Source organism: Scyliorhinus canicula, chromosome 2 (assembly GCF_902713615.1).
Source record: "Scyliorhinus canicula chromosome 2, sScyCan1.1, whole genome shotgun sequence".
Lineage (NCBI taxonomy): Eukaryota > Metazoa > Chordata > Chondrichthyes > Carcharhiniformes > Scyliorhinidae > Scyliorhinus > Scyliorhinus canicula.
This window is the reverse complement of record NC_052147.1, coordinates 181,372,130-181,395,971: the sequence shown is the minus strand read 5'-3', so window position 1 is coordinate 181,395,971 and position 23,842 is coordinate 181,372,130. Positions and strand designations below refer to the sequence as shown.

At 48.5% G+C, this 23,842-nt stretch overlaps 1 protein-coding gene across 3 annotated transcripts in view; it reads right to left on the bottom strand.

Annotated features, from left to right (window-relative positions):
* LOC119961797 (signal transducer and activator of transcription 4-like) overlaps nucleotides 1–23,842 on the bottom strand; it is a 163,869-nt gene that overhangs the window by 74,023 nt on the left and 66,004 nt on the right. For 2 of the 3 annotated variants that reach the window (XM_038789128.1, XM_038789127.1), the window contains exons 2-3: nucleotides 21,550–21,648; nucleotides 8,580–8,671 (exon numbers count right to left, since the gene is read on the bottom strand). In XM_038789128.1, coding sequence (XP_038645056.1) covers nucleotides 8,580–8,642 — 63 coding nt within the window. In that variant the 5' untranslated portion in view covers nucleotides 8,643–8,671; nucleotides 21,550–21,648. Of the gene's footprint in view, nucleotides 1–8,579; nucleotides 8,672–20,419; nucleotides 20,806–21,549; nucleotides 21,649–23,842 lie in introns of those variants that run through there. The other variant, XM_038789129.1, reaches the window with a different exon arrangement.

Sequence of the window (23,842 nt, the reverse complement as noted above, 5' to 3'; positions counted from 1 at the left end):
ATATCAGCCATGTTTGAATAGCGGAGCAAACTCGGTGGGCCGAGTGGCCTAATTCTGCTCCTATGTCTTATGGTCTTATGGTCCCCTTAATTGGGATAGAGGTATCTCGCTAGAACCACTAGTTTTCGACTTGGGGATTTAAGGCAAATACTTTAAATATTTATGATATCTTGAATATTTCTCTGTAACATTACTATGACATAAAACATTTTGACTCTCTAATAAAAACAAGATGATACCATATTTTTCTAGCACGATCAATGTTGTGATGATATACTACAAAATATGAATTGTATGGCTAGTTCTGTAATAAACCTTCATATAGTTTAGAAAATATATCATCGCACATAGTCTGTATCAAAGCTTGGAAATCCATCTCTGTAAACACCATGGCTAGCACTGTTGCCTCACAGCTCCAGGTGCTCGGGTTCAATTCCGGCTTCGGGTGACTGTGTTGAGTTTGCTCCCCATGACTGCGTGGGTTTCCTCTGGATGCTCTGGCTTCCTGTTACAGTCCAAAGATGTGCAGGTTAGGTGGATTGGCCATGCTAAATTGCCCCTTAGTGTCCAAAAGGTTGAGTAGGGTTACTGGATTACAGGGATAGGGTGGAGGCGTTGGCTTAAATAGGGTGCTCTTTCCAAGGGCCGGTGCAGACTTGATGGGCTGAATGGCCTCCTTCTGCACTGTAAATTCTATGATTCACTGGAGAAAAGCTTGGGAATCCATCTCTGTAAACTCTTCACTGGAGAAAAGCTTGGGAATCCATCTCTGTAAACTCTTCACTGGAGGAAAGCTTGGGAATCCATCTCTGTAAACTCTTCACTGGAGAAAAGCTTGGGAATCCATCTCTGTAAACTCTTCACTGGAGAAAAGCTTGGGAATCCATCTCTGTAAACTCTTCACTGGAGAAAAGCTTGGGAATCCATCTCTGTAAACTCTTCACTGGAGGAAAGCTTGGGAATCCATCTCTGTACACTCTTCACTGGAGAAAAGCTTGGGAATCCATCTCTGTAAACTCTTCACTGGAGAAAAGCTTGGGAATCCATTTCTGTAAACTCTTCACTGGAGAAAAGCTTGGGAATCCATCTCTGTAAACTCTTCACTGGAGAGGTACAATGTTGGGAAAAGATGCTGAGATCCTTATAATATCTGGGTTTGTGCAGAAGAGATTAATAATATTCTCTGGTGGTTTCCTTCCTTCAGGAGAGTCAGAATGGTTCTTCAGGGCCAACTTTGAATGAGAACGATCATCTGAGGAGTATACATAATCCAAGATAGTCCCAAAGGAATGATACTCCACTTCAACATTATGCTTGGCTCCACAAAAGGAAACATTCTCTCCCACACTATCAAACTTCTCATTTTTGTAATTGTAAAGACCTCTTTTTTTTTAATGAGTATCCAATTCATTTTTTCCAATTAAGGGGCAACTTTAGCATGGCCAATCCACCTACCCTGCACATCTTTTGGGTTGTGGGGGCAAAACCCACACAAACACAGGGAGAATTTGCAAACTCCACACGGACAGTGACCCAGAGCCGGGATCGAACCTGGGACCTCAGCGCCGTGAGGCAGCTGTGCTAACCACTAGGCCACCGTGCTGCCCATTGTAAAGACCTCGATAAGATCACCACTCAGCCTTCCCTTTTCAAGAGAAAAGAGATCCAGCGTGCCAATCCTTTCCAGATATGTATACCCATCCATTTCTGGTTGCATCCTTGTAAATTATCTCTCCATACTCTCCAGTGCCTATATATACTTTTTATAATATGTGATCAAAACTGCATGCAGTGACTCTAAGCGTAGTCTAATTAAGATTTGCTACAAGTTGAACTTCCTTCCTTTACATTCTATTCTTCCAGAAATAAAACCTGCTGCTGGGCTTGCTTTTCTAAAGGCCTTGCCAACCTATGGCACAGCCTTTAGTGACTGATATATTTGTACTCCACGATCCCTTTAGAACATAGAACATAGAACAGTACAGCACAGAACAGGCCCTTCGGCCCTCGATGTTGTGCCGAGCAATGATCACCCTACTCAAACCCACGTATCCACCCTATACCCGTAACCCAACAACCCCCCTCTTAACCTTACTTTTTAGGACACTAAGGACAATTTATCATGGCCAATCCACCTAACCCGCACATCTTTGGACTGTGGGAGGAAACCGGAGCACCCGGAGGAAACCCACGCACACACGGGGAGGACGTGCAGACTCCGCACAGACAGTGACCCAGCCGGGAATCGAACCTGGGACCCTGGAGCTGTGAAGCATTTATGCTAACCACCATGCTACCGTGTTATTCCACCTAGATTTGTACTTTCTAGTTAAATCACAGTGGAGGATGGGCAGCTGGCCAGATAGTTTGTAATCTAGAGCTAATAAAATCATGGATGATGTTTTCAACAGGAGATGGGCTAAGGGAAGGTTAAAGATGAGTGGTAAAACAAAAGTGGAAGTAGGCAGTGATGGAGGAAATATGGGATTCGAAGTTCAAATCAGGCTCAAAGGCCGAATTCGAAATACAGAAAATAGGCGGAGTAGGCCATTCAGCCCATCAAACCTACTTTGTCATTCAATGTGATCATTGCTGATCCTCTATTACAGTGCCATACTCCCACTCTCTCCCCACACCCCTTGACCTCTTTAGTGCTCTGACATCTAACTATTTATTTCTTAAGTACATTCAGTGACTTGACCTCCACAGCCTTATATGGTAGAGAATTCTACAGGTTCACCACTCTCTGCGTGAAGAAACGTTTCCTCCTCTCAGTCCTAAATGGCCTACCTTGAATCCTGAGACTGTGACCCCTTGTTCTAGAGCACTCCAGCCAGAGGAAACATCCCTGAATCTAATCTGTCCAAACCTGTCAGAATGTTATGTTTTAATGAGATCCCCTTTCATTCTTCTAAATTCCAGTGATTACAGGTGTAATTGACCCAATTTCTTCTCATACAACTGTTACAATGATGGAGAAAAATCCCAAATCACCTACAGACATATTGAACTCTTAAATAACACTTATGTTTTTAAAAAGAGACTACTGTGGAGATGGTGGAATCTGATCATCTCAGCAGAAATTATGTTCTGTAAATTATGCTCTGGACTGGTTTGTGGATTTTTGCCTTCTAACGATATAAAAGAGGTTGGGAGAGAGATCCATCTGCAAAACGTGGAGCACAATCCACCGGCCTTGCTACGATCTCACTTGAACGTGGTTCAGCCAGTGAATGCGGGGAGAGCCCTCTTGCGGGCGTCCCGACAGTCTTCATGCCTTGTGGGATTCACCCAAATCCCGCGAGGCGCGGAATCCGAATCCCGCCCACAAGGTGTGGGACCAAACAGCGCGTGCCGAAGCTGACTTTCAACTGGCTTCAGCAAACGTACCCAGCATCCACCAGCCTCCCTCAATTTTCTGGCCTTCCCAGTGAGGCCACAGACGGGCGCCGACCAGCACTGGTCCACACAAACATGGGCCAGGCGGAACGGCACCTGGGGGTCCCCTGGGCCATCGGAGACCCCTGGGACGTCAGGGTTAGTGAGGGTGGCCCCTGGCCCTCCTCTGGAACATGGTCACATTGGCACTGCCCAGCTGGTACCGTGGCACTGCCCCCAGGCACTGCCAAGGTTCCCGGGTGGCACTGCCATGCTGGCAGGAGTACTGCCTGGATGCCAGGGTGACAGCGCAATAGTGCCCAGGTGGCAGGGGTGCACTGCCAGGGTTAGAGGCTGAGGGTGGCCATGCCCATGAAATGAAGGAGGATGGCGGTAGGGTTTGAAGGGCAGGGGTGTGCAGGCCAGGGAAGTAGGACCCTCCAGGAGATGGGGGAGGGTGACAGGTGGAGTTTCTGGAAAGAAGAGGGTGCTTGGGAGGGCCTGAAGAGGGGGCCCCAGGGACCCTATAGCGAGGTGTCCTCACTTGGGGGGTTGTCGGGTCGTACCCATGTGTGTGTGGGGTGACATGGAGGGCCCACAAGCTCACTTGGACATCGGGCACCCTTTCAAAATGGTGGCCCGATCTCTGAGTTTCATAGAATTTACAGTGCAGAAGGAGGCCATTCAGCCCATCGAGTCTGCACCGGCTCTTGGAAAGAGCACCCTATCCAAGGTCAACACCTCCACCCTATCCCCATAACCCAGTAACCCCACCCAACACTAAGGGCAATTTTGGACACTAAGGGCAATTTATCATGGCCAATCCACCTAACCTGCACATCTTTGGACTGTGGGAGGACACCGGAGCACCCGGAGGAAACCCACGCACACACGGGGAGGATGTACAGACTCCGCACAGACAGTGACCCAAGCCGGAATCGAACCTGGGACCCTGGCGCTGTGAAGCAATTGTGCTATCCACAATGCTACCGTGCTGCCCTTTAGCTCCCCAGTGCAAACAAAATTCAAAGGGTGCGATCCTCCTGCCCCGCAAGAACGCCACGGCAAGACACCGACAATGGAAAAATCCATTGACCTCTGGTGGGAATCTCCGGTTGCCAGGCGAACGCAGCTGGAGAATCCCATCCTAAATGTGGGCTAAACCAGTGAGAAAGTCCCCAGGGCCCCAGAAAGTGACTGTGTCATTGAATGGCAGTGGGGAACTTGCCAGCAGAGCCGGCAGGAAACTCCCTGAAAAACAAAGTAATTCAGAAATGTTTCCAGTGAATCGTGCCCTTGGTCAATGGGGCCTAGTGATCGGTGTGTCAGTGTGCGTGTGTCTCCCGCCCCCTCCCCCCGCTCTGGTAGGGAAAAATACAAGTCTTTTTCTCTCTCTAGTTGCTGAAACGAGATGCATCAGAAAAGCCACAGCTAAAAAGGAAGCACAACATCTCAGCGAAACTGCCAACATAACTGGAATCATGAATCTTAAACGACTGCAAAATTTCGCCAGCATATTACCCACGATTCTGCACACTTATCTCCTGTGTAGGGCTTTATCAAAAGCTTTTTGAAAATCCAAATAAACAACACTCACTGGTTCAGCCTTATCTATTCTACTAGTTATTACCTCAAAAAACTCCAGTAGGTTTGTCAGACATCATTTCCCCTTTCATAAATTCATGTTGACTTTGTCTAATCCTGTTGATATTGTCTAAGTGTTATTACATCCTCTATAATAGATTCTAGCATTTCCCCTACTACTAATGTTAGTCCAGCCAGTCTGTAATTCCCTGTTTCCTCTTTTCCTCATTTTTTTAAATAGCGAGGTTACAATTGTCACCCCCCAATCTGCTGGAACTGTTCCAGAATCTACAGAATTGTGAAGATGGTAATCAAAGCACTCATTATTTTCAAGGCCACCTCCTTTAGTGCCCAGCGATGTAGATTATCTAGCCCTGGGGATTTATTGGCGTTCAGTCCCATTACTATCTCCAGCACTGTTTATTTGCTGCCCATCCCCAATTGCCCTTGAGGAGGTGGTGGTGCACCACCTTATTGCCCACACCTTATATTCATGGAATCTAATAGCTTTTTCATAGTATTTCACAAATACAAATAATTCAGCAATGTTCCCATTAAAATCATAACTGACATTGCACAGTAAATCACTGCATCTATTGACAAAGTAACCTGCAGGATGTTACATGTCTGTCATTGTGGACAAGCATCTCTCAAGTTACAATGACATGAGAATATAGAACATAGAACAGTACAGCACAGAACAGGCCCTTCGGCCCTCAATGTTGTGCCGGGCCATGATCACCCTACTCAAACCCATGTATCCACCCTATACCCGTAACCCAACAACCCACCCTTAACCTTACTTTTATTAGGACACTACAGGCAATTTAGCATGGCCAATCCACCTAACCCGCACATCTTTGGATTGTGGGAGGAAACCGGAGCACCCGGAGGAAACCCACGCACACACGGGGAGGACGTGCAGACTCCACACAGACAGTGACCCAGCCGGGATTCGAACCTGGGACCCTGGAGCTGTGAAGCATTTATGCTAACCACCATGCTACCCTGCTGCCCAATAATATGTTTCTTGTTGCACAAGGTAGCATATTATGCAAAGGAATAGATAGACACAGCTATTAGGACTTGATGTTTTTGTGGGAGTCATATTTGCATACAAGATTTGGAGGGAATAGAGAAAACTGAAAGCTCCTCTATGTCTTATAGTTGTCCCATCCTACTCTTAGGTCTTGTCGAACTTCAGACGCTGCCACATGAGTATTTATACAATCACAAAAACGTCACATGCATGGCATATTTCAATGTAAAGTCATTGAAGTTAAATGCTGTAGCTAGTGTTACATTTTGTTTTATTTTCTACAATTAAATTCCTTGCACTTACTATCATCACACATCATCCTGCAGCACACAGCATTTGCACGCATCAGTGCAACTCCGCATGCAGGAGAATTTAGTTTGTGGGCTTCAGGAGGTAGTATTGGGTAAATCAGTATCTAAGTGAAGAGGATGAAATGGCAGTGGAAGACTGTTACCAGACATGGGGTGGAATTCTCCGACCCCCCGCAGGGTCGGGGAATCGCCCGGGGCCAGCGTAAAACCCGCCCCCGCCTTTGCAGGAATTCTCCGCCACCCGGGAATTGGCGGGGGCGGGAATCGCACGGCGCCGGTTGACGTGCCCCCCGCGGCAATTCTCCGGCCCGCGATGGGCCGAAGTCCCGCCGCTGTCAGGCGTCTCCTGCCGACGTGGTTTAAACCACCTCTGTTCCGGCAGGATTGGCGGAGCGAGCGGGCCCCCGGGGTCCTGGGGGGGGGGGGGGGGGGCGCGGGGCAATCAGACCCTGGGGGGGGCCGCCACGGTGGCCTCGCCCGCGATCGGGGCCCACCGATCGGCGGACGGGCCTGTGCCGTGGGGGCACTCTTTTTCTTCCGCCGCCGCCACGGCCTCCACCATGGCGGAGACGGAAGCGACCTCCCTCCACCGCGCATGCACCGGTGGTGACGTCAGTGGCAGCTGACGCTCCGGCGCATGCTCGGACTCACGCGGACCGGCGAAGGCCTTCCGGCCAGCCCCGACGCCGGCCGGCATAGCGCCATAGGCTGTTGGTGCCAGTCGGCGGAGCGGGAGCCACTCCGGCGCGGGCCTAGCCCCTAAAGGTGCGGAGAATTCTGCACCTTTGGGGAGGCCCGACGCCGGAGTGGTTGGCGCCACTCCACTACGCCGGGACCCCCCGCCCCGCCGGGTAGGGGAGAATTTCGCCCCAGGTCTGCACTCTTACACATATGGCAGTAAAAAAACATATGGTTGAATTGGGTGAACTGTCATCTTTATTATAATTTGCCACTGATGTTAGAAATACATACGTCACAGAAATATTGGGTGCATTTCTATAGTGATTAGGCTTCAGAAGTACTTCATTAGCTGTAAAGTGAAAGCTTTGGGTCTAAATTCCAGGAAGATCTCACATACTCATTCACACACATCAAAGTTAGTCTCAGATTGGGGCAGCACGATGGCGCAGTGGTTAGCATTGCTGTCTGCGGCGCTGAGGACCCGGGTTCAAATCCCGGCCCTGGGTCACTGTCCGTGTGGAATTTGCACATTCTCCCCGTGTTTGCGTGGGTTTCACCCCCACAACCCAAAGGTGTGCAGGATAGGTAGATTGGCCACTCTAAATTGCCCCTTAATTGTAAAAAATAATTGGGTACTCTAAATTTATTTAAAAAAATAAAAAAAGTTAGTCTCAGATACTAGTGTTAGATATTCCGATCAAAATCTTCTGCCTCGTTCGCTCCTGGGAGTTTCTGGTGCCGCTGAAAGTGAGTGGAACTTTGGTTGGAACACTACATTTTCCATTCTTGCTCACAATTGGTTCCACCACAGGTGAGACCGGAGAATCCCACCCACAGTATCACCTGCAACTGGGAAATTGACTATGAAGGTTCCACGAACGACACTTCAAGCGTAGTATCAATCGGCCGCCAAATGTTCATCTTTTTCACTCCATTTTCTCTGTCCTGTCTCTCCTGAGATGTTGCCTCCCTCACAGGGGCACACTTGAACCCAGACACTCTCGCGACCATAACCAAATATTTTCTTAATATAGTGTACCGATAACCAAGATCATATTGCAAATGAGTCCAGTCCTGTCTCTCACTCATGTCCATATTATGTGCTACGCCTTGGAACCAGCTGTCAAGTCTCCAACGCCATCCCCATTGAGATCCATTATTTCCAAACACATCAAGGATGGAATATGCAATATCCATAGTCACTGATGAACATGTTTAACTTTTAATAAGGCCTCAACAAGCAAATATTTGTTTTTTCCTTCAGGTTTAATTAATTTTCATGTATGCTTTTGAATCGGAGAAATTCTTAGTGAAGTATAAACATGAATGAATAAGGGTATAATATTTTGACCCTGCACTAGCCCTTGGAAATCTCAATTGCCAGTGGCACATCTCAGAAAACTAACGTCAAGATGCATTCATAATTTTTCAACATGCATTGCTGGTGGGTGAGGTCACGTTCAGGCAGGTAGAGTCAATTCAGGTTTTCTATTCAATTCCCCATTTCTCACACATTTATCTTTTGGATCAAATGGCTGATATAGACTCCTATGTTACACTGACAGCTTCACAATTAACTAACATACCTGTGTATTGGTCTTTATGGCAGTCATTCGGTGTTCCAAACCTCTTTGTCTTTCTGAAATCATGGAGTTATGTAGCAATTTTCCTCAAGCCCCTAAAACACACAAGAGATTAGAATTTCAAGGTCAAAATGCTTCAATAAATGAAACGGAATGTTGACCTTGACTGAATTTGTTATTGTTATAACTGTGTTTTCCGAGATGTGGAAATGACTCCAAAACCAATAAGAAGGCAAATTTTTAGTGTCCTATTTCATGAATAAGTTCTTCACTTCGTATCAAAAACCTCAGTTTTACGAAACTCCGTTGATGTTATGTGTGTGTTCCAACCAGAACCACAGAACCACTGATTTCATGTGGTGTATTTTATTTTGCATATTAGTGAGAAATAATGACAACTCAAACCTCTCTTTTATTAAACAACAATAAAAGTATTTCTGAAAGTTGAAAAAAGATAATGAAACACTGCAAAGAACAATCTTATACTTAAGCACGTTAACAGTAAAGAATCTCTCAAAGGCTGGAAACCTAAAACATCTATTTCCCCTGTAATCTTAAACTCTACTGAGACTCCTCCATTTCCCAAACTTCAACCATAAATATATTGGTCACATCTAGCCAGTAACTACCACAGAACCTAAGTGACCAGGACTTGAGAATGGTCTTCGGTTCAGCGAAGAAAACAATCTTTTGCACAAACTGGCTGTTGCCTTCAGTACTTTTGTATCTGAGCTGTGCCCTGAGGTTGGATGCTCCTCTCTCTCTCTCTCTCTCTCTCTCTCTCTCATGTTGTTGCTTCTTCAATACCTCATCTGTGACTAGTCTGCTTCCTGGCTTACAGCACCTTGATTACTAATTGTATCAATTGAAAAGAGCACCCTGGGCGTGATTCTCCGCTCCCCACGCAGGGTGGGAGAATCACAGGAGGGCCGGGCGAATCACGACACGCCGCCCTGGCACCCCCCGTGATTCTCCCACCCCCCAAAAAATGGCGTGTCGCGTTTTTCGACACGCCGCTCGGAGAATCCCCGCTCGCCGTTTTTCACGGCGACCGGCGATTCTCCGGCCCAGATGGGCCGAGCGGCCTGATGAACCACACCTGGTCGCTGCCGTCGTGAACAGCACGCGATAGGTAAGTGTGGGGCCTGTGGGGGGGCGGAGAGAGGATCGAGCACCACGGGCGTGCTCGTGAGGGGACTGGCCTGCGATCGGTGCCCACCTATCGTCGGGCCAGCGTCTCTAAGAGACGCACTCTTTCCCCTCCGCCACCCCGCAAGATCAAGCCACCACATCTTGCGGGGCAGCGGAGGGGAAGACGACAACCGCGCATGCGCGGGTTGGAGCTGGCCAACCTGCGCATGCGCGGCTGACGTCACTTAGGCGCCGCCGGCCGCATCATTCTCGGCACGCCGCTTTGACGCAAGCGTCAAGGCCCGGCGGCCGAGTTTCCCGCAATGCCGCTCCTAGCCCCCCGGGGCGGGGGGAGAATAGGGGGCGAGGAGCATCCTCCGACGCCGAAGTGAAACACTCCAGGTTTCACTCCGGCGTCGGCACTCAGTCTCCCTTTGGGAGAATTTCGCCCCCTATTTCTAAGGCTTCTTGTTTCTTCTTTTCTCTTAGTTGATGCCCAGACATGGTTGACAAAATGCATGGCAGTTTGATTTTACTTGTGCAAAAACTATACACTAATTTTAATAGCGTCCTACCATTTCATGACAAGAGTGAGGTCTATTTATGCTAGGCACGGACAAGTAGCTACTTTGATCAAAATCCCAAATCCAGCACAAGAGTTAATGTCGCTTTAACAAGGCATTGTAAGCAATTGATTGATCATGGAGCTTCCGTTTTTGAGTTTCGTTTGTGATTTGTGATTGGCTGTAGAATCACTTGCAAGTGTGTGATGAACCAATATCATAGTTGAGACACACTACATTCAGCTGATAAATTCTCTGTTGGTGAGAAGTATTCTGCAGCGGATATTTGTATAAGTTGATGCTCCAGCTAATGCATCCTGCTGGTCCTGGGGCTAAAATATAGTGCAGCTGAAACACGTAATAGCTGATCCTACAGATGATATGCAGAACAGCAGAACTGAAATCAAATATATTTTACAATTGTTATTATAGCCACGATGTGGCTGATTCTGAGGCTCAAGTGCAGAAACACCAGTGTGTGTGTTTGGAACATCATGCAAATAGATCAATGCTGGGTTTATTAGATAGCACTCAAATCGTTAAAAATTACAGCTCATTTTAAATGTCTTGTTTTTGAATCCATAATCAATGGTGTTTTGATAATACTGCCAATTAGCTCTTTGGATATCATTGCTGTTAAACAAAAATATTAATGTGCTGTTATCAAATTTTCAGACTTAAAAAAAAATCGTTTTATTGGTATTTCCCATATTTATTACCAGTTGGATATATACACATCACATTTTTCTCACCCGTGCTAATTTCCTTTATTACACAGAGAGGTTTAGTTTGTCCTTCGTTTAACTGACCCTACATGCATTTCATTGCCTTCTGAATCAGTCTATGGTTCCCTCCCCTTCCCCATTGTTCCCCATCCCCCCCACAGCCCCCGGCTTCGGCAGTGCTTTTCTTTTATTTTCTGGACAGACCGACAAATTGCCCCCAAGTATCCAGGAAGCCTTCCTCTGACCCTCGGATGGCATACTTAATCTTCTCCAGGTGGAGAAATTCTGAGAGGTCATCGAGCCAGTCTGCAGCTGTGAGTGGTGCTGATGATCGCCAGCTGAGCAGGATTCTCCAGCGTGCGATTAGGGAAGCGAAAGCAAGGGCGTTGGCCCCCTTCCCCATGTGTAGCTCTGGCTGCTCCGATACCCCGAAGATTGCCACTATTGGGCATGGCTTCACCCTCACCCCACAACCTTGGACATTGCCTCGGAGAAGGCTGTCCAAAACCCAGCAAGCTTGGGGCAAGCCCAGAACATGTGGGTGTGGTTGGCCGGGCCCCTCTGGCACCGTTCACATTTGTCCTCCAACTCCGGGAAGAACCTGCTCATTCAGGTTCTGGTCAGGCGCGCTCTGTGCACCACTTTGAGCTGCATTAGGCTTACCCATGCGCAGGAGGAGATGGCGTTCACCCTGCTCCGTGCTTCGCTCCAGAGTCTCCATTCTACCTCTGTCACCAGTTCGTCCTCCCATTTTTGTCTGGTCTCGTCCAGTGCAGTCCGGGCTCTGTCCAGTATATATTTTCCCACATAGCCCCCCCTTCTCGTTGCTTGTGCCTATTAGGTCCTCTAGTAGTGTGGTTTCTGGGGCCCCGGGTTAACCCACTGTCTCTTTGCGGAGGAAGTGTTTTATTTGGAAGTGTCTCATTTCCTGTCCTTTTGCTAGCCTCCACTTGCTCGTCAGTTCATAGAGTGTCGCCAGTCTGTGCCCTACATAGAAGTCCCCGACCGTCAGTGTGCCCCCATCCCGCGAAAGTTCGGCAGCGCCAACCCTCCCACCCCACCCCCCGACTGCGCTCCAACAGCAATCTCTTTACTCGCGGGGTCACATATTCGCCCACATAAAGCCCGTAATGATCCTACTCACTCGCTTAAAAAAGGCCTTAGGGGTGAAGATGGGGAGGCACTGAAAGACAAACAAAAATCTGGGGAGGACAGTCATTTTCACGGTCTGCACCCTCCCTGTCAGCGACAGCGGGAGCATGTCCCACCTTTTAAAGTCCCCTTCCATTTGCTCCACCAACCGGGTCAGGTTGAACCTGGTCAGGTTAGCCTGTGCAGGGCATCCCATTTCCTGGCCACCTGTATACCCAGGTAACGAAAACTTTTCTCTACCATCCTGAGCGGCAGCTCTTTCAGTCTCTCCTCTTACCCCTTGGCCTGGATCACAAACATTTCGCTGTTTCCCATGTTCAGTTTGTACCCTGAAAAACTACCAAAATCCCTCAGTCCGCAGAACCTCCCCCATCCCCTCCACAGGGTCCGAAATGTACAGGAGCAAATCATCCGCGTATAGCGAGACCCGATGTTCCACCCCTCCCGAACCAGTCCTCGCCACTTCCTCAAGGCTCTCAGCGCCATAGTGGTTCTATAGCTAGGGCAAATAGTAACAGGGAGAGAGGACATCCCTGCCTCGTTCCCCGGTGAAGTTCGAAGTACCCCGAACTCAGCCGGTTTGTACATACACTTGCTACAGGCCCCTGGTTTCACCCAGCCAATAAAGCCCTCACCAAACCCGAACCCTCCCCAGTGTTTCCCACAGGTACTCCCACTCCACCCAGTCAAAGGCTTTCTCTGCTTCCATCGCTGTTACCACCTCCGCCTCCCCTCCCTCGGAGGGCATCATAATAATATTCAAAAGTCTCCAGACATTGGTATTGAGTTGTCTGCCTTTAACAAACCCAGTCTGGTCTTCCTCTATCACCCCTGGGACGCAATCCTCAATTCCTGTGGCCAGAATCTTAGCTAGCAATTTGGCATCCACGTTTAAAAGCAAAATCGGCCTGTATGACCCGCAATGTTCCGGCTCCTTCCCTCGTTTAAGAACGAGTGAGATCAAAGCCTGTGACATTGTTGGGGGGAGGGTTCTTTTCTCTCTAGCCCCGTTGAAGGTCCTCATCGGGAGTGGGTTCAATATTTCCGAAAATCACTTATAGAATTCTACCTGGTAACCGTCCGGCCCCGGGGCTTTACCCAATTGCATGCCCTCTATACCCTTGACAATCTCATCCAATTCAATTGGGGCCCCCAGCCCCTCCACCAGGTCCTCTTCCACCTTTGGAAACCTCAACTGGTCCAAAAATTGCCTCATCCCTTCTGCTCCCATCGGGGGCTCCGACCCGTATAGCTTACTATAGAATTCCTTAAAGACTTTGTTCACCTCCCCGGATCCAAGACCGTGTTACCCTCCTTATTCTTTACTCGCCCGATTTCCCTGGCCGCCTCCCTCTTTCGCAGTTGGTCTGCCAGCATTCTACTCGTTTTCTCCCCATACTCATCGACTTGCCCCCTTGCCTTCCTCAGCTGTGCTACCGCTTTCCCTGTGTTCAGCAGTTCAAACTCCGCCTGCAGACTCTGTCGCTCCCTCAGTAGCCTCCGCATATCTCCTGTCCACTCGGAGCATCTCCTCCACCAGTCTGTCCCTCTCGGCTCCTTCTCTCTTTTCCCTATGGGATCAAATTGAGATGAGTTCCCTTCTGACAACTGCCTTCAGAGCCTCCCAGACAGTTGCCGCTGCTACCTCACGGGTATCGTTTGTTTCCAGGTAATCCTGGATGTTCCTGCTAATCCGCCCACAATCCTCTTCATCCGCCAGCAGCCCCACATCCAGTCTCCAGAGTGGGCACCGCCCTCTCCCCTCACTAAGCCGCAGGTCCACTCAGTGCGGGGCATGGTCCGAGACTGTGATTGCTGAGTATTCTGTCCCCGCCACCTTTGGGATTAACGCCCTGCTCAAGACAAAGAAGTCTATGCGGGAACAAACCTTATGAACGTGGGAGATAAAAGAGAGCTCCTTTGCTCTCGGCCGCACGAACCTCCAGGGATCCACACCCCCCATCTGCTCCATAAAACCCTTCAGTTCCTCAGCCACTGCTGGTCGCTTCCCTGTCCTGGACTTCGACCGGTCCAGCTCGGGGTCAATGACTGTGTTAAAGTCTCCCCCCATGATTAGGTGGTGTGACTCTAAGTCTGGGATTTTGCGTAGCATGCGTCTCGTAAATTCCACACCATCCCATTTCGGAGCATAGATGTTCACAAACACCACCCGCACCCCCTCCCACTTTCCACTCACCATTATATACCTGCCCCCCTTATCTGCCACAATTCTCCCAGCTTCGAATGCCACACCCTTACGGATCAGAATTGCTACCACACTGGTCTTCGAATCCAGCCCTGAATGGAATACCTGGCCTACCCATCCCTTTCTCAATCTCGTGTGATCTGTGAGCTTTAAATGTGCCTCCTGAAGCATTGCTATGTCTACCTTTAACCCCTTTCGATGCACGAACACGGGTGCTCTTTTGACCGGCCCATTCAAACCCCTCACATTCCACGCGATCAGCCTGGCCGGGGGGGCTAACCCCCCAACCCCTGCTGAGTAGCTATCGCCCTTTCTTGGCCTACCTCAAGCCCGGGCCCTTCGCTTCCTCGAGCACCCCCACAGGGAGCCGCCGCCCCCGACCCTCAATTGGAACCCCAAAATTGATACCATCCTCTGTCAGCAAAGCAGCATCCCCCCCCCCCCCCCCCCCCCCCCCCCCACCACCACAGCCCCACGACCCAAAAACCCTGCCAAGCACCAGCTGGGCACTTGCTCACCCCCCCACTACGCTCCCGAGAGTCAGCTGACCAATGCTGACCCCGGCAGCTCCCGCCCCATGCGCCGATCAGACTGTCGCCTCATTGTCCGGACTCTTCACCCCACATGAACAAACCAATTAAACTACCTCTCCAGCCCCAGTGAGTAAATAGTAATATGAAACAAAAAATAAACAGCAGACACTAACATTGCCCCGTGAGGAGACACTTGTTGAACCAAGGCTCCCACGTCACGAAAATACGCACTAAGTGCAGGGCCCCCACCCCCTCCGTATCTCAACTTTGCCGAAAACACTGCACTCTCCAGCCCTCACCACAGCCCTTACACGCACCCAACATTGTCTACAATCTTATATTAGAAATGGTACTGTGTTACCCAGCCCCACCGCCACATTCCATCAAAGCTTAACTGTCCTTTAATTCGAATCCAGCTTTTCTTCTTTGACGAATGACCACACCTCATCGGGCGTCTCAAAATAATGATGTCATTCCTTGTACGTAACCCATAGCCTCGCTGGGTGTAGCATCCCAAATTTTACGCCCTTGCTGAAGAGGGTCACCTTCACCGGGTTGAATCCAGCATGCCCTTGGCCAGCTTCGCACCCAGGTCCTGGTAGATGCGTATCACGCTGTTCTCCCACCTGCTGCTCTGTTCTTTTTTTGCCCAATGCAAGACAAGTTCCTTGTCCGAGAAGCGATGAAATCTCACCACCATGGCCCTCGGCGGTTCATTCGCTTTGGGCTTCCTTGCGAGGGCTCTGTGCCCCGTCCAGCTCCAGGATGGAGAGAATACCCCCTTCCCTATCAGCATCTCCAGCATCTTGGACACAAATGCTCCTACATCCGACCCCTCCACACCTTTGGGGAGGCCCACAATTCTCAAGTTCTGGCTCCTGGACCTGTTTTCTAGGTCCTCCAGCCTCTCCTGCCACTTCTTGTGGAGGTCATCTTCCTAGGGATTCCATCATGCTCGGAGCTGTTTAGCACAGGGCTAAATCGCTGGCTTTGAAAGCAGACCAAGGCAGGCCAGCAGCACGGTTCAATTCCCGTACCAGCATCCCTGACCAGGTGCCGGAATGTGGCGACAGGGTCTTTTCACAGTAACTTAATTTGAAGCCTACTTGTGACAATAAGCAATTTTCATTTCATTTCATTTCATCCTGCACCTCCATCTTAAGGGCCAATACAACCAACTCGTCCTCATGGTCGGATAGCTTTTTCTCCATCTCCTTAATCGCTTTCCTATGTTTTCCCTGAGTTGTGATCATTTGGTCTATTGATGCCTTCATCGGGGCCAGCATGTCCTTTTTAAGATCAGCAAAGCAGCCCGTAAGGAACCCCTGTTGCTCCTGTGCCCACTGCGCCCATGCACCCTGGTCTATACCGGCCGCCATGCCGTGCCTCGGTGCCCGCTCCGCACGCTTATGTCTGCTGGGACTCAAATGCTTCACCCGGCCGCTCCTGTTCCAGCTATCTATACAACAGAGAGGAAATCCTTTCGGCAGTGTTCACTTCACCAATCTGCCCTAAAAAGTCCATGGAAACTCCTGAAAAAGTCCAAGAGTCGGTTCCAGATGGGAGCTGCCGAATGCGCGACCTACTCCTCCATGGCCGCCACCGGAAGTCTCGTCACCGCTTCTTCAATGGCCTTGGCGCGATCTTTTCACAGTTGATCCCTCTGCTGCTAGAATTCAGCTTTAATAAAGGCCCTCAAGTCAGCTTGAGGCCTTGAAGCTCGCCCTTCCCCCGCCTGCATGTCTTTGCTGCAGCTGCAGCCAAATCTTTCACTGTTTCTGCCGGGTCTGGTAATCAAGAGACATACCATTCCTGGGGAAAGTACTCCTCCAACATTCACCTACATCTTTTCATCAAAATTCCACGCCGTATTGATTAAAAAAGAGCTCTTTTCTGTAACCTTGGGCAGGAGCTGCATTGTGTGTGACCACTTACTCCATGGTCCACACCGGAAGCCCCGCTTGTTGTGTATCTTGTTGAGGAAGATGGGAGTGCTGCTGTGGCCGGGGCCTGGAGGATTGTTCCTTTACAGGATGCCTCTTCCATTTGGACCCAATCTGTGTTGGGGTCTTGTACCCATCCGCTCACTCTTTCTGCCGTTGCTGCCCAGTGGTCGTATTGTAGGTTTGGTAAGGCCAAGCTCCCTTTGATTTTCCTTCTTTGCAGTGTCTGTTTGGGAATTCTCGGGTTCTTCCCCCCCACACATACACACAAAAGCCATGTTTAGACTGTCTACATTTTGGAAAAAGGCCTTGGGGATGAAGATCGGTATGGATCTAAACAGGACGAGGAACCTTGGCAGTACGTTCATCCTAATCGTCTCCACTCTCCCCGCCAGGAAGAGTGGGAGTGAGTCTCACCTCTGTAGGTCCTTTTTTACTTCCTCCACCAGGCTGGTCAGGTACCGCTTGTGGATCTGTGTCCAGTCTCTGGCTATCTGGATCCCCAGGTTGCGGAATCTGTTCTGGGATGTTTTGAACGGGAGCCCCTCCAGCTCTCCCCCTCCCCCGTTTGGGTTCACTGGGAATGTCTCGCTTTTGCCCAGGCTACGTTTGTCGCCTGAGAAGGTTCCAAACTCTTTCAGTATTTGCAGTATTACCTTCAGTCGCTCCTGTGGCTTTGAGGCATAGAGGAGCAGGTCACCTGCATAGAGTGAGACTCTGTGCTCTCTGTCTCCTCTCCGGATTCCCTTCCAGCTTTTCACGTCCCGCAGGGCTATCGCCAAGGGTTCGATCGCTAGCGTGAACAAGTGTGGGGACAGGGGGCAGCCCTGTCTTGTTCCTCTCTGTAGTTGGAAGTATTCAGAGCTGGTGGTGTTAGTTCGGACGCTCGCTTTGGGAACGTTGTACAGGAGCCTCACCCAGGCGGTGAACCCCGCTCTGAGCCCAAACCATTCCAGTACCTCGAGGAGGTATTTCCATTTGACTCTGTCAAAGGCCTTTTCTGCATCCAGGGAGACGATCACCTTTGTTCTCTCCCCAGAGGGGGTCATTAGTACGTTCAGAAGCGCCTGATGTTCGCTGTGAGCTGCCTACCCTTGAAAAAGCCCGTTTGGTCCTCTGCAACCTCCTCTGGTACACAGCCCTCCAGCCTTTTGGCCAGGACCTTTGCGAGTATTTTCGCATCCACGTTCAGCAGTGAAATGGCTCTGCATGATCCACATTCCGTCAGGTCTTTATCTTTTTTGGGTATCAGTGAAATTGTGGCCTGCGCTAGCGTGGGGGGGCAGGGTGCCCCTTGCCAGTGAGTCATCAAACATGTCCCTTAGGTGTGGGCCCAGGACTGGGGCAAATTTTTGTAGAAGTCCGCCGGGAATCCGTCGGGTCCCGGTGCCTTCCCCGCCTGCATGGAGCTGATGCTCTCATGATTTCTCCCAGGTCTATTGATGGTTCCAGCTCCTCCGTCTGTCTTCCCCCACAACTGGTAGTTCCAGTCTGTCTAGGAACTGTTTCATCCCCGTGCCCCCGTTGGGGGGGCTCGGAGGCGTATAGTCTCCGGTAGAAGGTCTCAAATGCCCAATTGACCTCCTTTGATTCTGTTACCAGTCTGCCTCTGTTATCCTTTACCTGCGCTATTTTCCTTGCGGCTGCCTGCTTTCTCAGCTGGTGAGCCAATAGGTGGCCAGCCTTGTCTCCGTGTTCGTAGAAGGTCCCCCTGTGTCTGGCGGAGTTGGTACACTGCTTTCCTAGTGCATAGCAGGTTAAAGTCCATTTGCAGCTTTTTTCTCTCCGCCAGCAGCTCTCCGGTCGGGGCCTCGGAGTACTTTCTGTTGACTTCCAGGATGGAGTCCACCAGTTGTTGCCTGGCCGCCCTCTCTTCCCTATTTCTGCTTTCCTTGTAGGCTATGATCTCTCCTCTAATCACGGCCTTCAGTGCCTCCCAAAACGTGGAGGGTGAGACCTCCCCGTTTTGGTTGTGACTAACGTAGTCACCTAAGGCCCGCGATGTTTTCTGACAAAGGCCTTGTCGGCCAGGAGGTCCGTGTCCAGCCTCCATGTGGGGCGCTGGTCCCGGCCTGTCTTCAACCTCACATCCATATAGTGTGGAGCGTGGTCAGAGATAACAATTGCGGAGTACTCTGTTCCCGTGATCCCTGGAAGCACCGATTTCCCCACTGCAAAGAAGTCGATATGGGTGTCTACCTTGTGTACTTGTGAGAAGTATGAAAATTCCTTCTCTCCCAGGTGCAGGAACCTCCATGGGTCCACCACCCCCATCTGCTCCATAAATGCTCCTAGTTCCCTGGCCATGCCAGTCTTTTTCCCTGCTCTGGGTCGGTCAGTGGGTCCTGTACACAGTTGAAGTCCCCCCCCCCCCGCCCCATGATAAGTCGGTGTGTGTCAATGTCGGGGATTTCAGCCATGGTCTTCTTTATGAATTCTGTGTCGTCCCAGTTGGGAACGCACACATTTACCAGTATGACCGGTGCCCCTCCAGGACACCGCTGACCATGAAGTACCGTCCCCCTGGGTCCGTAACTGTCTTGGTTTCCGTAAACCTCGTCCTCTTGCTAATTAATATTGCCACCCCCTTCAGTCCTCGTCCCATATCATGAGTGGTATGTCTGTCCCACCCAGCCCTTTCTTACCAGCAGTCGGTCCTTCTCCCTCAGGTGTGTCTCTTGTAGGTAGATTATGTCTGCTTTTAGGCTGCTTTCCTGCTTTTCAGGAACGAGTCAGCACAGACCCGCACAGTACACCAAACACGTGTGTGCAGTTCTTGATCGTATTGTCTCTGTTTGCGGTCTACCCTCCGCTCTTTGTTCTGATTCTTCCTTTCTTTTCCATCCCCGTCGCTTTCATGATAGCCGTTGAAATAAAATGAATTAAATGAAAATCGCTGATTGTTACAAGTAGGCTTCACATGAAGTTACTGTGAAAAGCCCCTAGTCGCCACATTCCGGTGCCTGTACGGGGAGGCTGGTACAGGAATTGAACCGTGCTGCTGGCCTGCCTTGGTCTACTTTAAAAGCCAGCGATTTAGCCCAGTGTGCTAAACCAGCGCCTAAGCTGTCCCTCCCCCAGTTTGTTCGCTCTAACGAACTCCTCCACTGCCGCTGAGGTGTTAAAAAACAGCTCCTTCCCCTCAAATTTTACCCAGAGTTTGGCCGGGAAGAGCATCCCAAATTTCACGTTACTTTTGTAGAGTGCTTATTTGGCCCTGTTGAATTCAGCCCTTCTTTTGGCCAGGTCCGCCCCAATGTCCTGGTACACCCTTATGGTCTTCCATTCCCACGTGCTCGATTTTGTCTGTGGACCCACTGTAGGATTTTTCCCCTGTTTTGGAACCTGTGCAGCTTCACGATAATCGCTCTGGGCTGCTCCCCGGCTTTGGGCCTGGGTCGGAGTGACCTGTGCGCCCTGTCGATTTCTGGGGGGTTTGGAAATTTCTCTCTTCCCACTAGCTTGCCCAGCATTTGGGTGACGTAGCCTGTTAGGTCTCTGCCCTCCATACCCTCTGGCAGACCCACTATTTTAACATTCTGCCATCTGGACCTATTTTCCTGGTCCTCCACTTTCCCTCATAGGCTCACCTGGATCGTTACCAGCTTTTTCACCTCGGTTTCCTGAGTTACAATCCTGTTGCTCTGTTCCGAGGCGGCCCTCTCCAAATCCTGAATCGTTTTCTCCTGCACCTCCACCTTCCTTTCCAGGCCATTAATGGTTCGTTGCATTTTGCCCGTTGTCTCCACCAGCATCTCCTTCATCATTGTGTGGAGCTCCGTCCTGAGTGCCTCCCTCATGGCATTTATCTCCGTTTTTATCTCCTCCTTTATGGCATTTATTTCCGTCTTCAGCACGCTGCTCCATTCCTCCCCCTGTGTTGGGGGGGGGGGGGGATAGTCACCGGGAAAGCCCCCGAAAAAAGCCGTGATTTTGTGGATGTGCGGGAGCGTCTTTGCTGCGGCTGATCTGTTTGCGATCGCCGCCGGAAGTCAAAACCAGATTTTCAGACTTAATGATCACTTAATATCGGTGGTGAAATTTTGCCAATAATATGTATTGCAATTATAAATTGAATAACGTGAAAATATCTATTTCAGAAAGTAGCTGCATTTTAATCAATTTCCAACCTTATATGGAACTAACAATCTAATTGTGCATGAAACTTGCTTATGAGCTGGAATTTTCCCTGCCTTTCTCTACAGGTCATTTAATTTTGCTTCACTATTTGAGAAATTGATATAATATCTTGATGGAAATTAATTAGACTTCAAGCCATTTAATAAAATAAGACACAAAGCAAATCAGCCCAGTTCTTAATGATGGCTTCCAACACTGTTGTCTACTGTACAGGTTTGGCATCCAATGCTGGAAGTTCTTCTTATCCCCAATAAATGAAGGAAGGGAAGGGATTTCACAGCCTATGATGTTTTATCTCTGAAATTCATGTCTCAAAAAAAGCTATATATCAGTATATTCTGAGTTACATTCTGATCTACACTTAATGATTCCAATAGGAAATAAATTTAATCCAGGCTGTACAATAAGATGCTGTTTTATTATTACCCATTGTGTACTACTGCAACAAAAAACATTTCATAATTTGCTGTTTTACTTACCACTTGACTGATCATTGGATATTTAGAAGAAGGCACTAACAAAGCAACTATTAATAGGTGACAGTGAAATACAAAAGCTTTGAAAAAACTTGCAAACATACCTGCTCAGGTGTGTTCACTGTTGTTATAATCCTCCGCTCCTCACTGAGACAGTTTGCAATAACAGATGCCATATGTAAAGGATTTCCCAGATACTGCACCTATAGCATAAAGAAAATGATAATGTAACAACCCAAAATATTCAAACTCGATGCTAACAAACAGGCAGAATTATCTTTATGCCTTGAATCTCTATATTATTGGAATTGTGAAGTGGTAATCCAAGAAAGAAGATTATTATTCTCATAAATTTCTTCCTTTTTGCATGATTTGCTTTTTGTGACTTATTTCAGCCTGGGGCAGAGAGGAATATCAGACCATCTGGATCACCTATCTATTCAAATTTAATGAAATTGGATATTTACTGGCGATACTGATGGTAAAGGGTTATCTGCCATTTTGCAACATTACTAGGGGATTTCCAAGTCAGACCTCTTCACTGTAAGGTGAAAATGCCCATATGTGAAGCTAAGGAGAACACTTAAAAGAAAACTGAAAGAATGTTTGAGGTGAACCATCTTGGATATGTGAAGAATTTTGTGAGTGGCCCAAATTGGGTCCCAGGAACAGTTGTGGCAAAAACATCCAACATCGCACAAGGTGGGTGTTCAAAAACATTTTTAAAAACACCTGGATCATCTGAGGAGGAGAGAATCGCACATAGAACAAATGGGGCAACTTGGCCTGGCTTTCTCCTGTGTCTTTTCAATCTTCTGAGCATTGGTTGAGCCTGTTAGTTTGCTCGATTTTCATTTGTTATTGAAAATGATTCTTGCTGTTTTTCTTGGCTTTGTACATCTTCATCTTGTTCTGGTTCTGTATGCTGAGGTATCTCTTGCTCGGTTGTCCTTGCTTACAATATCATCTTGTGGTTCCATAACAAAAGGTTGCTTAACCTTCAGCCAGGCTCCCTTGTTACATCTCAGAACTTGCCCATCATCGGTGATGATGATACATGATTGAGGATCTCATAATTGTAGTACATTAGCACTCTTCAATCATCCGTTTCCATCAGGATATTCGACCCTGACTGTCTGCTTTTTCTAGTGGTTGCAAACATTTTGTCATAATACCTCTTCTGCCTCCTTTTTTGAAATGCGAGCTTCCTCTCAAGTTTTCGATTTGCTTGTTCCAATGGAACGTATGGAAAGGTTGTTCTAAGCTGTCTGCATTGAAATTTCTGACAAGTTGCACAATTTTCCATCATGATTTGAATATCTCGATTGATACCTGGCCAGTATATCTTCTCACTGGCTCGTTGTTTACATTTTTCTATGCCTAAGTGCTCTTCGTGAATCTTTTTCAGAATCATTGGTCATGACAATTTTGGAATTACCATGAATTTGCGTGAGCAAAAAATCATTAGCTGCACTTAACTCTTGTAGAAGAGACTTTAGTGTGTGGATTAGTTGCCTGCTTCAGGGTATTCATTTTAACTAGCTATTTGACTATATTTCATAAGAATAGGCACTTGGCAAAGCATGATGGGTATTTAGCCTTATTTCAGCCAAGAGTTCTGTATGCAATAGTCAAAAGGTCAAACAATGTACAACTGTACATTGTTTTGCTGACAACAGGATCTTTTATTGCTTAGGAAAGGGACAGCTTATTTCCCAAGGTTTGTTAGTAAAACATGGTTCCGGCTGCTGTTTTTGTCTCTCTCTCTCTCCAATCTAAAGCCGTGTTTTGTCCCAGATACTATTTACTGCATGATGTAAATATGTACTTTTACCTCTGTACGGGAGGGCATTTTGGAATGATATCCAGCCCTCCATGAATTCATGTTTGATTAAAAGACCTTTGACGAAAACTCGAAGTGCTGACTTATAATATCCTCGACAAATTGGCGTAGTCGTGCAGTTTCCCTATTTTAACGGGAATTGAACCGACGGACACTCTAAAATACTTTCTCAGCTGTAAGGGTGAGAGCCTTAGCGCACCTCAGCTGAAAGGGAGTCACGTGCTCGGCAGTCTTATTTTACCGGCCGGTGACTCATGCTAGGATGAGTTATCTTAATTAATAAATTAATGATAACTGCATGAGAAGGAAAAAAGGTGCCTTAGAGACTAAAAAATTTAACAAACAACAGGCTTTGTGATTCGCGAAAGGACTGACACCAGTGAGTGTCCTTGTAATATTTATGAATAATTTCTGCGGTCGTTGTTGTTATATATATGTTCCAAAGTATTTTGCAGGAGGCACGATGGGCATTAGACACGGACGTCCCCTTACAGGTCATCTCGAAGCCTCGGTAAAGACATCCGGAGCGAGAAAGAAGGTGAACTCCTCAAAGA